At 36.1% G+C, this 15,922-nt stretch overlaps 1 protein-coding gene across 14 annotated transcripts in view; it reads left to right on the top strand.

Annotated features, from left to right (window-relative positions):
- Positions 1 to 15,922, top strand: part of PXDNL (peroxidasin like) — a 480,152-nt gene that overhangs the window by 195,839 nt on the left and 268,391 nt on the right. For all 14 annotated transcript variants that reach the window (XM_058444093.1, XM_058444094.1, XM_058444096.1 and 11 more), the window contains one exon: positions 13,171 to 13,242. Coding sequence is in view for 6 of the 14 variants with exons in the window: in XM_058444089.1 (XP_058300072.1) it covers positions 13,171 to 13,242 (72 nt within the window). In the remaining 8 variants the exon portion in view is untranslated. The remainder of the gene's footprint in view (positions 1 to 13,170; positions 13,243 to 15,922) is intronic.

A 15,922-nucleotide genomic window follows, 5' to 3' on the forward strand; every position in this document is an offset into this window, starting at 1 on the left:
GTGCCATGTTGGTGTGCTGCACCCCTTAACTCGTCATTTAGCATTAGGTATATCTCCTAATGCTGTCCCTCCCGCGTCCCCCCACCCCACAACAGTCCCCAGAGTGTGATGTTCCCCTTCCTGTGTCCATGAGTTCTCACTGTTCAATTCCCACCTATGAGTGAGAACATGCGGTGTTTGGTGTTTGTCCTTGCGATAGTTTACTGAGAATGATGGTTTCCAGTTTCATCCATGTCCCTACAAAGGACATCAACTCACCATTTTTATGGCTGCATAGTATTCCATGGTGTGTATGTGCCACATTTTCTTAATCCAGTCTATTGTTGTTGGACATTTGGGTTGGTTCCAAGTCTTTGCTATTGTGAATAGTGCCACAATAAACATACGTGTGCATGTGTCTTTATAGCAGCATGATTTATAGTCCTTTGGGTATATACCCAGTAATGGGATGGCTGGGTCAAATGGTATTTCTAGTTCTAGATCCCTGAGGAATCGCCACACTGGCTTCCACAATGGTTGAACTAGTTCACAGGCCCACCAACAGTGTAAAAGTGTTCCTATTTCTCCACATCCCCTCCAGCACTTGTTGTTTCCTGACTTTTTAATGATGGCCATTCTAACTGGTGTGAGACAGTATCTCATTGTGGTTTTGATTTGCATTTCTCTGATGGCCAGTGATGATGAGAATTTTTTCATGTGTTTTTTGGCTGCATAAATGTCTTCTTTTGAGAAGTGTCTGTTCATGTCCTTCGTCCACTTTTTGATGGGGTTGTTTGTTTTTTTCTTGTAAATTTGTTTGAGTTCATTGTAGATTCTGGATATTAGCCCTTTGTCAGATGAGTAGGTTGCAAAAATTTTATCCCATTCTGAAGGTTGCCTGTTCACTCTGATGGTGGTTTCTTTTGCTGTGCAGAAGCTCTTTAGTTTAATTAGATCCCATTTGTCAGTTTTGGCTTTTGTTGCCATTGCTTTTGGTGTTTTAGACGTGAAATCCTTGCCCATGCCTATGTCCTGAATGGTAATGCCTAGGTTTTCTTCTAGGGTTTTTATGGTTTTAGGTCTAACCTGTAAGTCTTTAGTCCATCTTGAATTAATTTTTGTATAAGGTGTAAGGAAGGGATCCAGTTTCAGCTTTCTACATATGGCTAGCCAGTTTTCCCAGCACCATTTATTAAATAGGGAATCCTTATCCCATTGCTTGTTTTTGTCAGATTTGTCAAAGATCAGATAGTTGTAGATATGCGGCATTATTTCTGGGGGCTCTGTTCTGTTCCATTGATCTATGTCTCTGTTGTGGTACCAGTACCATGCTGTTTTGGTTACTGTAGCTTTGTAGTATAGTTTGAAGTCAGGTACCGTGATGCCTCCAGCTTTGTTCTTTTGGCTTAGGATTGACTTGGTGATGCGGGCTCTTTTTTGGTTCCATATGAACTTTAAAGTAGCTTTTTCCAATTCTGTGAAGAAAGTCTTTGGTAGTTTGATGGGGATGGCATTGAATCTATAAATTACCTTGGGCAGTATGGCCATTTTCACAATATTGATTCTTCCAGTCCGTGAGCATGGAATGTTCTTCCATTTGTTTGTATCCTCTTTTATTTCATTGAGCAGTGGTTTGTAGTTCTCCTTGAAGAGGTCCTTCACGTCCCTTGTAAGTTGGATTCCTAGGTATTTTATTCTCTTTGAAGCAATTGTGAATGGGAGTTTACTCATGATTTGGCTCTCTGTTTGTGATTGGTGTACACGAATGCTTGTGATTTTTGTACATTGATTTTGTATCCTGAGACTTTGCTGAAGTTGCTTATCAGCTTAAGGAGATTTTGGGCTGAGACAATGGGGTTTTCTGGATATACAATCATGTCATCTGCAAACAGGGACAATTTGACTTCCTCTTTTCTTAATTGAATACCCTTTATTTCCTTCTCCTGCCTGATTGCCCTGGCCAGAACTTCCAACACTATGTTGAATAGGAGTGGCGAGAGAGGGCATCCCTGTCTTGTGCCAGTTTTCAAAGGGAATGCTTCCAGTTTTTGCCCATTCAGTATGATATTGGCTGTGGGTTTGTCATAAATAGCTCTTATTATTTTGAGATAATGTCCCATCAATACCTAATTTATTGAGAGTTTTTAGCATGAAGGGTTGTTGAATTTTGTCAAAGGCCTTTTCTGCATCTATTGAGATAATCATGTGGTTTTTGTCTTTGGTTCTGTTTATATGCTGGATGCTGGATTACATTTATTGATTTGTGTATGTTGAACCAGCCTTGCATCCCAGGGATGAAGCCCACTTGATCATGGTGGATAAGCTTTTTGATGTGCTGCTGGGTTTGGTTTGCCAGTATTTTATTGAGGATTTTTGCATCAATGTTCATCAAGGATACTGGTCTGAAATTCTCTTTTTTGGTTGTGTCTCTGCCGGGCTTTGGTATCAGGACGATGCTGGCTTCACAAAATGTGTTAGGGAGGATTCTCTCTTTTTCTATCGATTGGAATAGTTTCAGAAGGAATGGTACCACTTCCTCCTTGTACCTCTGGTAGAATTCGGCTGTGAATCCATCAGGTCCTGAACTCTTTTTGGTTGGTAAACTATTGATTATTGCCACAATTTCAGAGCCTGTTATTGGTCTATTCAGAGATTCAACTTCCTCCTGGTTTAGTCTTGGGAGGGTGTATTTATCGAGAAATTTATCCATTTCTTCTAGATTTTCTAGTTTATTTGCATAGAGGTGTTTGTAGTATTCTCTGATGGTTGATTGTATTTCTGTGGGATCAGTGCTGATATCCCCTCTATCATTTTTTATTGCGTCTATTTGATTCTTCTCTCTTTTCTTCTTTATTAGTCTTGCTAGCAGCCTATCAATTTTGTTGATCTTTTCAAAAAACCAGCTCCTGGATTCATTAATTTTTTGAAGGGTTTTTTGTGTCTCTATTTCCTTCAGTTCTGCTCTGATTTTAGTTATTTCTTGCCTTCTGCTATCTTTTGAATGTGTTTGCTCTTGCTTTTCTAGTTCTTTTAATTGTGATGTTAGGGTGTCAATTTTGGATCTTTCCTGCTTTCTCTTGTGGGCATTTAGTGCTATATATTTCCCTCTACACACTAAAACATGTGAAATTGTAAAAACTATCGAGGCTAGGAAGAAACTGCATCAACTAACGAGCAAAATAACCAGCTAACATCATAATGACAGGATCAAATTCACACATAAAAATATTAACTTTAAGTGTAAATGGGCTAAATGCTCCAATTAAAAGACACAGACTGGCAAATTGGATAAGGAGTCAAGACCCATCAGTGTGCTGTATTCTGGAAACCCATCTCACGTGCAGAGACGCACATAGACTCAAAATAAAGGGATGGAGGAAGATCTACCAAGCAAATGGAAAACAAAAAAAGGCAGGGGTTGCAGTCCTAGTCTCTGATAAAATAGGCTTTAAACCAACAAAGAGCAAAAGAGACAAAGAAGGCCATTACATAATGGTAAAGGGATAAATTCAACAAGTAGAGCTAACTATCCTAAATATATATGCACCCAATACAGGAGCACCCAGATACATAAAGCAAGTCCTGAGTGACCTACAAAGAGACTTAGACTCCCACACAATAATAATGGGAGATTTTAACACTCCACTGTCAACGTTAGACAGATCAATGAGACAGAAAATTAACAAGGATACCCAGGAATTGAACTCAGCTCTACACCAAGTGTACCTAATAGACATCTACAGAACTGTCCACCCCAAATCAAAAGAATATACATTTTTTTCAGCACCACACCACACTTATTCCGAAATTGACCACATAGTTGGAAGTAAAGCTCTCCTCAGCAAATGTAAAAGAACAGAAATTATAACAAACAGCCTCTCAGAACACAGTGCAATCAAACTAGAACTCAGGATTAAGAAACTCACTCAAAACTGCTCAACTACATGGAAACTGAACAACCTGCTCCTGAATGACTACTGGGTACATAACGAAATGAAGGTGGAAATAAAGATGTTCTTTGAAACCAACGAGAACAAAGACACAACATACCAGAATCTCTGGGACACATTCAAAGCAGTGTGTGGAGGGAAAAAAAATCTTTAAAATTAATCATTAAAATAGTAAAAAAGAGGGGTAGAAACTATCCTATATGAAGAGTAAAATATTAAAAAACAGTGATATTGGAAATATTTCCATTGCAGTATGTCTAGAAAGGGAACCAGATACATGTTGGAGATTTGCATATAATTACATTAATATTGCATATCACAGGGGAAACTATAAATATATCGATCAATAGTAATGATAATATGTAAATAATTTGGAAAAAATATTAATTCAAGATGATTCAGAGATTAAAGCATTAAAATGAAACTAGAAAGCTTAAGAAAAATATTGGGATTTTAATGTAATCTTAGATTCAGGAAAGCCTAAGTATGATACAAAATCCAAAGCCATAAAGAAAAAGCACAATAAAAATTTAAAACGTCTGTATAATAAAAACAATAAAGAAAGCTAAAATTAGAAATTACATAAACTTTGAAAAAATAATCTAAAACATAAACAAATATTTAATTTTTTGCTTACAAAGAGTTTTTAATAAGTTGATAAATAAAAGATACACGACGAAGTGAAAATGTGAGACAAAGGATTTTTTAAGTTGATGTACATCAAAAGAAACACATGGTCCTTAACATAAATTTTCAGAATAACTAGATCTTTCTTTCAAGTAATATTTGTTTCAAATAACATTTGTTTCAAATAACATTTGAATTTTGAAGTCTTAGAATTTGTCACTCCTATATTTAATATGTAAATCTGCTTTTTTTGAGAAATATGCATGAAGAAAAAAGTTAACAAATTCACTTAATAATAAATTTATGTGGACTAAGCAGATAAAAGAATTTCAGAGCTTGAAAACTGGTCTTTTGAATTAACATAATCTGATTTAAAGAAGGAAGGAAATGTTTAAATAAGCAAAGTCTTTAAGAAATATGGGATTATGTAAAGCAAAATAACCTATGAATTATTGGTACTCCTGAGAGAGAAGGAGAAAAAGCAAACAACGTGGAAAATGTACTTGAGGGAATAATTCAAGAAAACTTCCTTAATCTAGTTGGAGATGTAGACATCTAGATACAAAAAATCTAGAGCACACCTGTGAGATACTACACAAAACAAACATCACCAAGGCGTATAGTCACCAGACTGTCCAAAGTCAATGCTCAAGAAAAAAAAATCACATACAAAGGGAAGCCCATCAGGCTAACAGCCTTACAAGTGAGGAGAGTTTGGGGGCCTATTTTCATCATTCTTAAAGAAAAGAGATTCCAACCAAGAATTTCATATCCCACCAAAATAAGCTTCATAAATAAAGGAGAAATAAAATCTTTTCCAGACAAGCAAGTGCTAAGGGAACTCGTCACCACCAGATCAGCCTTACATGAGATTCTTAATGAAGTTCTAAACATGGAAGCAAAAGAATGATACCTACCACCATAAAACACATTTAAGTGCATAGCCTACAGAACCTATACATTAAAAAAAAAAAAACACAATAGAAACTACTACAAAGCAAATAGCTAACGACTTTGTAATCGGGTCAAACTCTTACATATGAGTATTAATTGAATGTACATATTCTAAATGCCCTACTTTAAAGGCACAGAGTGGCAAGTTGGATAAAAAAAGAGGACCCATCCATCTACTGTCTTCAAGAGATTCAACTCACACATGATGACACCGATAGGCTCAAAGCAGAGGGTTAGTGAAAAATCTGCCATGCAAATGAGAAAAAAAGCAGGAGTTGCTATTCTTATATCAGATAAAATAGAGATTAAATCAACAACAGTAAAATGAAGACAAAGGGCATTACATAATGACCAAGGGTTCACTTCAACAAGAAGACTTAACTATCCTAAATATATGCACACCCAACAATGGAGCACCCAGACTTATAAAACAAGTATTTCTAGATCTACAATGACTTAGACAGCCACACAGTAATAGTCATGAACTTCAACACCCCAATGACAACATTGGACAGAGCATCAAGGCAGAAAATTAACAAAACAAAACTATAGACTTAAACACAACACTTGGCCAGTTAAACCTAATAAACATTACAGAATACTCCATGGATCAACCACAGAATATATATTCTCTCACTTGCACATGGAGCATACTCCAAGATTGACCATATGCTTAGCCATAAAGCAAGTATCAATAAATTTTAAAAGAATCAAAATTATAACAATATATAATTTAATTATATCTTGATATAATATATATTTATGTAAGATATAATTTATTATATCTTGATATAAGAATAGCAAGTCATACCCTTGGGCCACAGTGGAATAAAAATATATATCAATTTCATTTCTCAAAACCACACTCTTACATGGAAATTAAACAACTTGTTTCTGAATGACTTTTAGGTAAACAATGAATCAGAAATCAAAAAATTATTGGAAATAAAAACAGATACATAACATATCAAAATAAAAGCAATGTTAAGAGGAAAGTTGAGAGCAATAAATGCCTACCTCAAAAAATTAGGAAGATCTCAAATTAACAATCTGATATCACACCTGGAAAAATGAGAAAAACAAGAACAAACTAACCCCAGAACTAGCAGGAGAAAAGAAGTAAATAAAATTGAAGCAGAAATGAATAAAACTGAGACCCAAAATCCATACAAAGAATCAACAAAACCAAAAGTTGGTTGTTCAAAAAGACAAACAAGATGGATAGAACACTAGCTAGATTAACAAAGAGAAAAAGAGAAGATCCAAATTAGCACAATCAGAAATGACAAAGAAGACATTACAACCAATCCTACAGAAATACACAAGATCCTCAGAGACTGTTATGAACACCTCTATATATACAAACTAGAAAATCTAGAGGAAATTGATACATTCCTGTAAGCACACATCTCCCAAGATTGAATCAGGAAAAAATTGAAATGCTGAATGGACCAATATCAACTTCCAAAATTGAATCAGTAATAAAAACCTGTCAACCAAAATAAGCTTTGTACCGAATGGATTCACAGCCAAATGCTACCAGATGTACAAAAAAGAGTTGACACCAATTCTACTCAAACCTATGTTAGATAATTGAGGAGGCACGTTTCCATAACTCATTCTCTGAAGCCAGCATCACCTTGATATACACACCTAGCAAAGATACAATAAAAAATGAAACTACAGGCCAATATCCCTGGTGAACATAGATATAAAATTCCTCAACAAAATACTAGCAAACTGAATCCAGCAGCACTTCAAAAAATTAGTTCACCATGATCACATATGCTTCATTTCTGGGATTCAAGATTGGTTCAGCATATGAAAATCAATAAATGTGAGAATGTGATTCACCACATAAGCAGAATTAAAAAAGAAAAACCATATGATCATCTTAATAAATGCAGAAAGAGCTTTTGATGAAATTCAACGTCCCTTCATTATGAAAACTCTCAAGAAACAAGGCATTGAAGGAATATACTTCAAAATAATAAGCCATCTATGATAAGCCCACAGCCAACATCATACTGAACAGGCAAAAATTGGAAGCATTCCCTTTGAGAACTGGAATAAGACAAGGAAGCCAACACCCATCATTCCTATTCAAAATAGTACTAAAAGTGCTAGCAAAAGCAATCAGGCAAGAAAAAGAAATAAAAGGCATCAAAATAGGAAAAAAAGTCAAACTACCTCTCTTTGTGGACAATATGATTTTATGCCTTAAAATTCTAAAAATTCCACCATAAACCTTCTGGAACTGATAACAAAGTTCAGGATACAAAATAAACATACAAAAATTAGCAGTAGCATTTTTATACATAAATTACCTTCAAGCTGACAGCCAAATTAAGAATGCAGTCCTAGGCCAGACGCAGTGGCTTATACCTGTAATCCTATTACTTTGGGAGGCCAAGGCAAATGGATCACCTGAGGTTGGGAGTTCGAGACCATCCTGACCAACATGGAGAAATCCCTTCTCTGCTAAAAATACAAAGTTAACCAGGCATGGTGGCACATGCCTGTAATCCCAGTTACTCAGAAGGCTGAGGCAGGAGAATTGCTTGAACCCAGGGGCGGAGGTTGCGGTGAGCTATGATCGCACCATTGCCCTCCAGCCTGGGCAACAAGAGTGAAACTCCATCTCAAAAAAAAAAAAAAAGAAAACAAATGCAATCCTATTTACAGTAGACACACACACACACACACACACACACACACACACACACACACAAATACTTAGAGATATACCTAACAAAGGAAGTGAAAGACCTCTACAAGGAAAATAAACAAAAAAACTTCTAAAAGAAATCACAGATGACACAAGCAAATGGAAAAATATTCCATGCTTATGGATTGGAAGAATCAATATCCGTTAAAATGGACATTCTGCTCAAAGTGATCTATAGATTCAATGCTATTCCTAGCAAACTACCAGTGCAGTTTTTCACAGAATTGGAAAAAAACTATTCTAAAATTTATATGAAACCCTAAATAGCTCCAAAACCAAAGCAATCTTAAAAAAAGCACAAAGCCAGAGGCATCACATTACCCAACTTCAAACTATATTAGAAGGCTACAGTAACCAAGACAGCATTGTGCTGGTACAAAAACAGACACATAGACCACTGGAACAGAATACAGAGCCCTGAAATAAGGCCACACACCTACAATCATTTGATCTTTGATGAAGTCGACATAAATAAGCAATGGGGGAAAAACTCCCTATTCAATAAATGATGCTAGAATAGCTGGCTAGCCATATGTAGAAGAATGAAACTTGACTCCTACCTTTCACTGTATACAAACATTAACTCAAGATGGATTAAATATTTGAATCTAAGACCTCAGACTCTGAGAATTCTAGAAGAAAACCTACGAAATACCATCTGGGCATGGGCACTGGGAGAATATTTTTGACTACATCCTCAAAAGCAAATGCAAAGAAAACAAAAATCAACAAGTGGGCCCTAATAAAAATAAAGAGCTTCTGCACAGAAAAATAAACTAAAAACAGAGTAAACAGACAACCTACAGAATGGGAGAAAATATCTGCAAACTGTGCATCTGATAAAGGTCTACTATCTAGGATCTTTAAGGAACTTAAACAATTGAACAAGCAAAAAACAAACAACCTCAATAAAAATGGGCAAAGGACATGAACAGAGACATCTGAAAAGAAGGCATACATGTGGCCAACAAATATATGATAAAATGCTCATCATCACGAATTATCAGATGAAAGCAAATCAAAACCACAATAAGATACTACCTGTATAATAATAGTCGGAATAGCTATTATTAAAAAGTAATAAAAAGCAACAGCTGTGGGTGAGGCTGTGGTAAAAAGGGAATGGTTATACAGTGTTGATGGGAAAGTAAATTAGTTCAGCCACTGTGGAAAGCGGGTTGGAGATTGCTCAAAGAATTTAAAACAGAACTACCAGTTGACCCAGCAATCCTATTACTGGATATATATCCAAAAGAAAACAAATCATTCTACCAAAAAGACACATACGCTCATATGTTAATCACAGCACTCTACATAATAGCAAAATCATGGAATCAACATGGGTGTTCATCAATGGTAGACTGGATAAGGAAAATGTGGTACATATACACCATGGAATACTATGCAGCCATAAGAAGAATGAAATCATGTTCCTTGCAACAACATGGATGCATCTGGAAGTCATTATCCTAAGTGAATTAATGCAGGAACCAAAAAAACAAATACTACAAGTTTTCACTTATAGGTGGGAGCTAAACATTGGATACTCATGGACATAATGAGGGCAACAATAGAACCTGGGGATTACTAGAGTGGAGAGGAAGGGAAGGTGGCAAGGGCTGGAAAACTATTTGGTACTATTCTCAGTACCGGGGTGATGGGATTATCCATACCCCAAACCTCAGAATCATGCAATATACTGAGGTAACATCTGCACATGTGCCCCTGAATCTAAAATAAAAGTTGGAAAAATTATAAATTTATGTTCTTTAAATCAGCCTGACTTCCTTTCCTTGCTCCTTTTCCTCTTTTTTCTTACAGTTTTGAACTGCAAATGATTTATGCATTGTTTATGATCATATAAATATTTTTCTGTGGCTGTGACAGATTATCAAGGGTAGCTATAAGTGACTTTTGCCATGAATCTCTTGCTTGGTGACTATGCAAATCACTCCAGAATAATGGTTTATGCTCATTGAAAGTTTCATACTATGTTTACTTTGGTATGCACAGAAATGAAGTTCACAACCCTTTCATGTTAAGAGTAGCAGAACCATATTTCTGGAGTATCCAAATGAAAATAAGCATAACCATAACAAGCAGGAACAGACCAACATGATTGCCCCTTACAAAAAATATATTATTTGTATTTAAATGTAGAGATAATGATTCACTTTTGGCGTAAATCTTGGCATTATCCTAGTAGAAATTTTATGTGAGGTGGGAGAGAGTTCTATTTTTCTTTATAAATTTTATTATTTTTATTTTTTATTTTACACTTTAATGAATTGATGACTATGCAAATAGCCTTAATCTTTTCTAGCAGTCACTTATTGGTTTTTAATAAAATATTTCCAACCACATAGTATACATTTCTATAATAGTAAATATGCAAGTGTATATGGGCATACTCTGGGTAAGGCTTTGTGTTTCAGCAAAAAAAGATACAGCTAATAAACTGGGCCATTGGTCTATATTGCTGGTTCCTCTTTTACCCCAAAAGTTTGATCATCAGCATATTCAGATATCCTGTTTTCAGAAGCTGTTTTATTTTCTCAGTAAAAACTGTAACATTTTTACATTTTCTTCTTGGGAGTTTTGCTTGCTTCTTTTTTGTTTTGTTTTGTTCCTTTGGCATCATGGGCATCATGAGGATATAGGGTACAGCCACAAATTTCCTTAAGCTTGTGCTGATTTTTGATGAAATAATGTTAGGTATTATTTTATGCCCTGAATTTTAGCAGACCCACTCATAAATTTTGAATGCATTTTCTTTCTGAATAATAAAACAAAATAACATAAATGACGGTTTCTATAACCACTTAACCAAAACATTACTTGGGTAAGGTTCCAACCATTAAAATTATAATAAAGATATTTTGATGGAAACCATAATGCTTTGAATAAAACTTGACAAGAAATATGTACTTGTGATTGGAAAATACATTCAACTGTGAACCATTTTAATGAGTTGGTTTCTTGTCAGCAATAAAATAATTTTCAAGAAAACAAGTTAAATTGTTTGATCTCATACTTTAGGTTATGCACATCATAGTTTCAGTGTAATTTTTTTGAAATCTTATGATTTATTTTTGTTAAAATTTAACTCTAAAAGAATATGCAGAAACATAGGCTTCAAGCACATTTAATATACTGAAGAAAGACTAATTATGGTATGTAATATCTTTTCCGTTTCTCACTGTGGCTTTGAAAGATAATTAACACTAATGCCCAAAGACATCTTTTGTATGAAATGAGTCAATTTCTCTCTCCTAGGCACCATCGTTGGAAGATTTAAGAAAATAGTCACTCAAATTGTTTTTTGTGATCTGTTATTAATATGAGGTTGAGACTATACACATGTGTCACATACCACACATACACACACATCATAGCAGAAGTGCAAATTACATACACACATGCACATATGTATGTATACACACATGTATAGTTTATTCTACATGCATTGGTGCCTGTTGTATTTAATAGACTAAGGTGGACAGAGTAGTCATTTCTTCAAGTAAATATATTTGCATGGTGGTGGTTTGGGGACCTAACAGAAGTGCATTAATTGATTTTGAACAACAGAATGAGAGAGTACCTAAACAGCAAATTCTCCCAGGACAAGGTTTGTGTCTGGTATTAATTACACATTAACTACTTATATTGATTTCAGCCTGTTTAAAAATTCCTTGAACACATGGTGGACTATAAAGTTGAATGGCTCATTGACTGAAGCTTAGAATTACCCATGAAAATTGACATTATCTCTGTATGGCATCACCTCCAATGCAAGCTGTAGATTGGTTGTTCTGCCTCCTAATGGCCAGGACACTAGGCAGTCACAAATGGTGAGAAATGGCTCTGGTGCCATAGGTGAGGTGTCAGCCACTTCAGATGCTGTTTGGGGAATTTAACAGTGAGGACTACAGTGAATCAGTTAGGAACAGATGAGCTTGGGGATCTCTAGGCTGCCTGTGAAATTGTGCATAATAACTGAAATAATCACCTGCTCCAATGGCCAAAGCACTTCTGTTTTCCTAATCATTCATACAAAAACCCCACAAAGCAAATATTTTATAATATACTAAAAGTGAATCCTCCAGCATTGGACTTTGGCAGTAGATTTTTAGAAGCTTTGAGGGTTTTAGACATTATAGAATATTCAGGAACATGTATGCCAATCTAATTAGCAGACTTTCCCTCTATATTTAGACATGCCATAATAATTTAAATTTGAAAGAAATTTTAAGCTTTTTTACTAGAAAAAAATTTATAATTTTCATTTGCCAGGGTGCTTTTACTGAAGCTTTCAAAGTTACTGAAAGTTGATTTTTCTGTAACTTGTTTTACGGTTCAAATTCGATTTATTTCTGCCACCTGTTATTTTTCTCCCTGGATTTTTTAGAAATCATTTTTAGACCGTTGGATACTACTATAATAAAAGCCTCACTTCCTGTGGTGTAATTGACTCTTGGTTTGACAGTTTAACAAATACACAATGAAAGTCTAATGTGTGTCAATATCTGTGATATTTATTTTTCCAAGGAAGATGCTTAAGCCTGAGTGTTTAATACTCTCCATCTGTTTGTTTGGGAATACGTTCCTTTGTTACCATGACTATGTTGATAATTTTCCTTTTAGATGATATGCTTCAGGAGAACAAGAATTTTACCTCTGGGTTGCAATGTTGTTTTAGGAATGTTTTAAGGTAATTTAATAAATATAAGTTACTTTTGAAAAGTCTTTGTGACAAATTAATGTTTTATGTCACTTTTTTGAATAAGGAATTAAAGTATAAATTTCCAAATTTAGTGAACCATGTCAGTAAATATTTTTCTGTTGTGTAAATCACTATACTTAGCAGAACTATTTTAATGTTTGCAGTCTGTTTCTCATTTGGGAATTATTTGTTTGTTTTTGCTCTTTCAGTCTGCTGAACAACAACCACATCAGAAAGATTTCCAGAAATGCTTTTGAAGGACTTGAAAATTTGCTTTATCTGTAAGTTATAAGAAAAAGCAACAATGCCTTATGGTGTTGATTGACTATTTTTGCCTTTTTTGTGTGTGTTTACTTTAAATTAAAATAATTCTTTACCTTCGTGAAAAGCAGTTTCAACCTTTATATAAAACTCACATATGAACATGTCTTAAGTGCAATAAATTATTGCTTTCAATAGATTGCGCATCTAAAAACATTCAAATATTTATGCACATTTCTCCTGCCACAAGTTCTAAATTGGAGAAAAATAAAAACAAACTAGTTTTCCAATATTTCACATTCAAATTTAATTACTCAGTAATTGTACTGAGTAATTAAAAATACACCCAGAAAAGGGTTTTTTTTTTTTGTTGGCTAAAGGAGCTTTATGCCAACAGAGTATCCATCCAAGACCTTCCAAAGCCAGTGAACACATTACAGTTAGGAACTTTAATAAACTTTGGTAAGAACCAAATTTCTGAAAAATTAGGTCACAAATATGATCACTGACAATTGTCATGGTTTTTGTGTATTATTGGTAAATGGGAATAAAAATATTTTAAACAACTGCCTGTTTGACTCAGAAACATTAGTGTTTGATAATTTGAATGTTGGGAGGTCATGATTGGATATAGTTATGTTGGAGGCTGAAGAAACAAACTACAAGGGCTTTTATTTCAGCTAGAGTGAGCAACTTTCTTTTTAAAAAAATGTTAAGGCAATAATGTGCTGGGCGCGGTGGCTCACGCCTGTAATCCCAGCACTTTGAGGAGGCCCAGGCGGGTGGATCACGAGGTCAGGAGATCGAGACCATCCTGGTTAACACAGTGAAACACCGTCTCTACAAAAATACAAAGAAATTAGCCAGGCAAGATGGCAGGCACCTGTAGTCCCAGCTACTCGGGAGGCTGAGGCAGGAGAATGGAGTGAACTCAGGAGGCAGAGCTTGCAGTGAGCCGAGATGGCGCCACTGCACTCCGGCCTGGCCAACAGAGTGAGACTCCGTCTCAAAAAAAATTAAAAAAAAAAATGTTAAGGCGATAATGAACATTTTTATACAAATATGTTCATTTGCAGATTAATTAAGCACACTGCTAAAAAGTTAATTATTCTCTTAAAGAGAAGACACCATTCCAATCTTTAGCTTTGACCAAATTTATACAACTGTAATATCTTCTGAAACCACTGAAATTCCTATTAAACCCCACAATAGCCTCAAAGCCTCCTGTGTTCAGCTGAGTGAGACACCTCAGCCTAACATAGAGGTCTCCCACAGCTCTGCTAATTACGGAGTCCTAAAGTTTCAGTTTCCTCTTAGGTCAGTCAATTCCATCTGCTCGCCTAACCTTTCATAACAAATCTAGCATACCATCTTAGTCAATTTTCTGCTGATGTAACAGAATACCACAGACTAGGTAATTAATTTTTTTAAAAAAGTTTATTTGGCTCATCGTTCTGGAGGCTGGGAAGTCCAAGATCAAGGGGTTGCATCCTAACATGATGGAAGGACAAATGAGCATACAGACATGGAGAAAAAGGGGGCTGAAATCCCTCAATCACTAATCCACTCCCATGATAATGGCATTATTGCATTCATAAGGGCAGAGCCCTCATGACCTAATCACTTCTTAATAGTCCCTCCTCTTAATACCATCACAGTGACAATTAAATTTCTATATGAGTTTTAGAGGAAACAAACATTTAAACTATAGCATTCTGCCTCTTCACCTCACAAAACTCATGTCCTTCTTATACACAAAAATACATTTATTCCATCTCAGTGGCCCCAAAAATCTTGACTTATTTTAGCACAAACTCAAAAGTCCAAAGTCCAGAATCTCGTCTGAATCTGGTATGGGTGAGACTCAAGGTGTGATTCGTCCTGAGGCAAATTCCTCTCCAGCTGTAAGCCTGTGAAATAAAAAACACCAAGATATCTACTTCCAAAATATGACAATGGTGCTGGCATGTGATAGACATTCCCATTACAAAAGGGAGAGATAGGCAAAAAGAAAGGAGCAAGAGGCCCTGAGTTAGTCCAAAATCTAATAGGGAAAACAGTGTTAAACCTTAGACTTCCACAATAATCATTTACTCTATTTGCCACCTTCTGGACACTGGGGAATTTGGGTCTCCAAAGCCTCAGGTGGCCACGACCCCATGTCTTTGCTGGGCTCAGCCATGCTTCAGTTCTCTTGGCTTGGAGTCTCATGCCTATGACCTTCCCAGGCTGGAGTTTCTACTCTGGCTATAGGTGGCCCTGTAGCTCTGGGGTCTCAGTGGCAGCCCCAATCCCACGGATCCACTAGGCTTTGCCCTAGTGAGCGCTCTCTGTCGAGGCTCTACCTGTGGCAGGTTTCTGCTTGGGCTCTCAGGTTATTTGATACATCATTTGAAATCAAGGTGAAGAGAGCCATACTCCCACAGCTCTTGTATTCTGTGAGCCTGGAGACTTATACCATGTGGACACTGTCAAGGCTTACTGCATGCACACTGCAGGAACCCACTTAGGCTATAGGTGGGGTTGGCTGAGGCATGCACTGTGCTGGAACACAGGAAGCAGAGACCCACTGTGGCTCTGAGCAGCAAGTCCATGGAAGGTACCTTGAGCCCATTACCTGAAACTATTCTGCTTTTCTAGAGCTCAGGGCCTGTGATGGGAAGCCGCAGCCTTGAAGGCCTCTGAAATGCCTTTGAAGTC

Source organism: Hylobates moloch, unplaced genomic scaffold, assembly GCF_009828535.3.
Source record: "Hylobates moloch isolate HMO894 unplaced genomic scaffold, HMol_V3 SCAFFOLD_9, whole genome shotgun sequence".
Lineage (NCBI taxonomy): Eukaryota > Metazoa > Chordata > Mammalia > Primates > Hylobatidae > Hylobates > Hylobates moloch.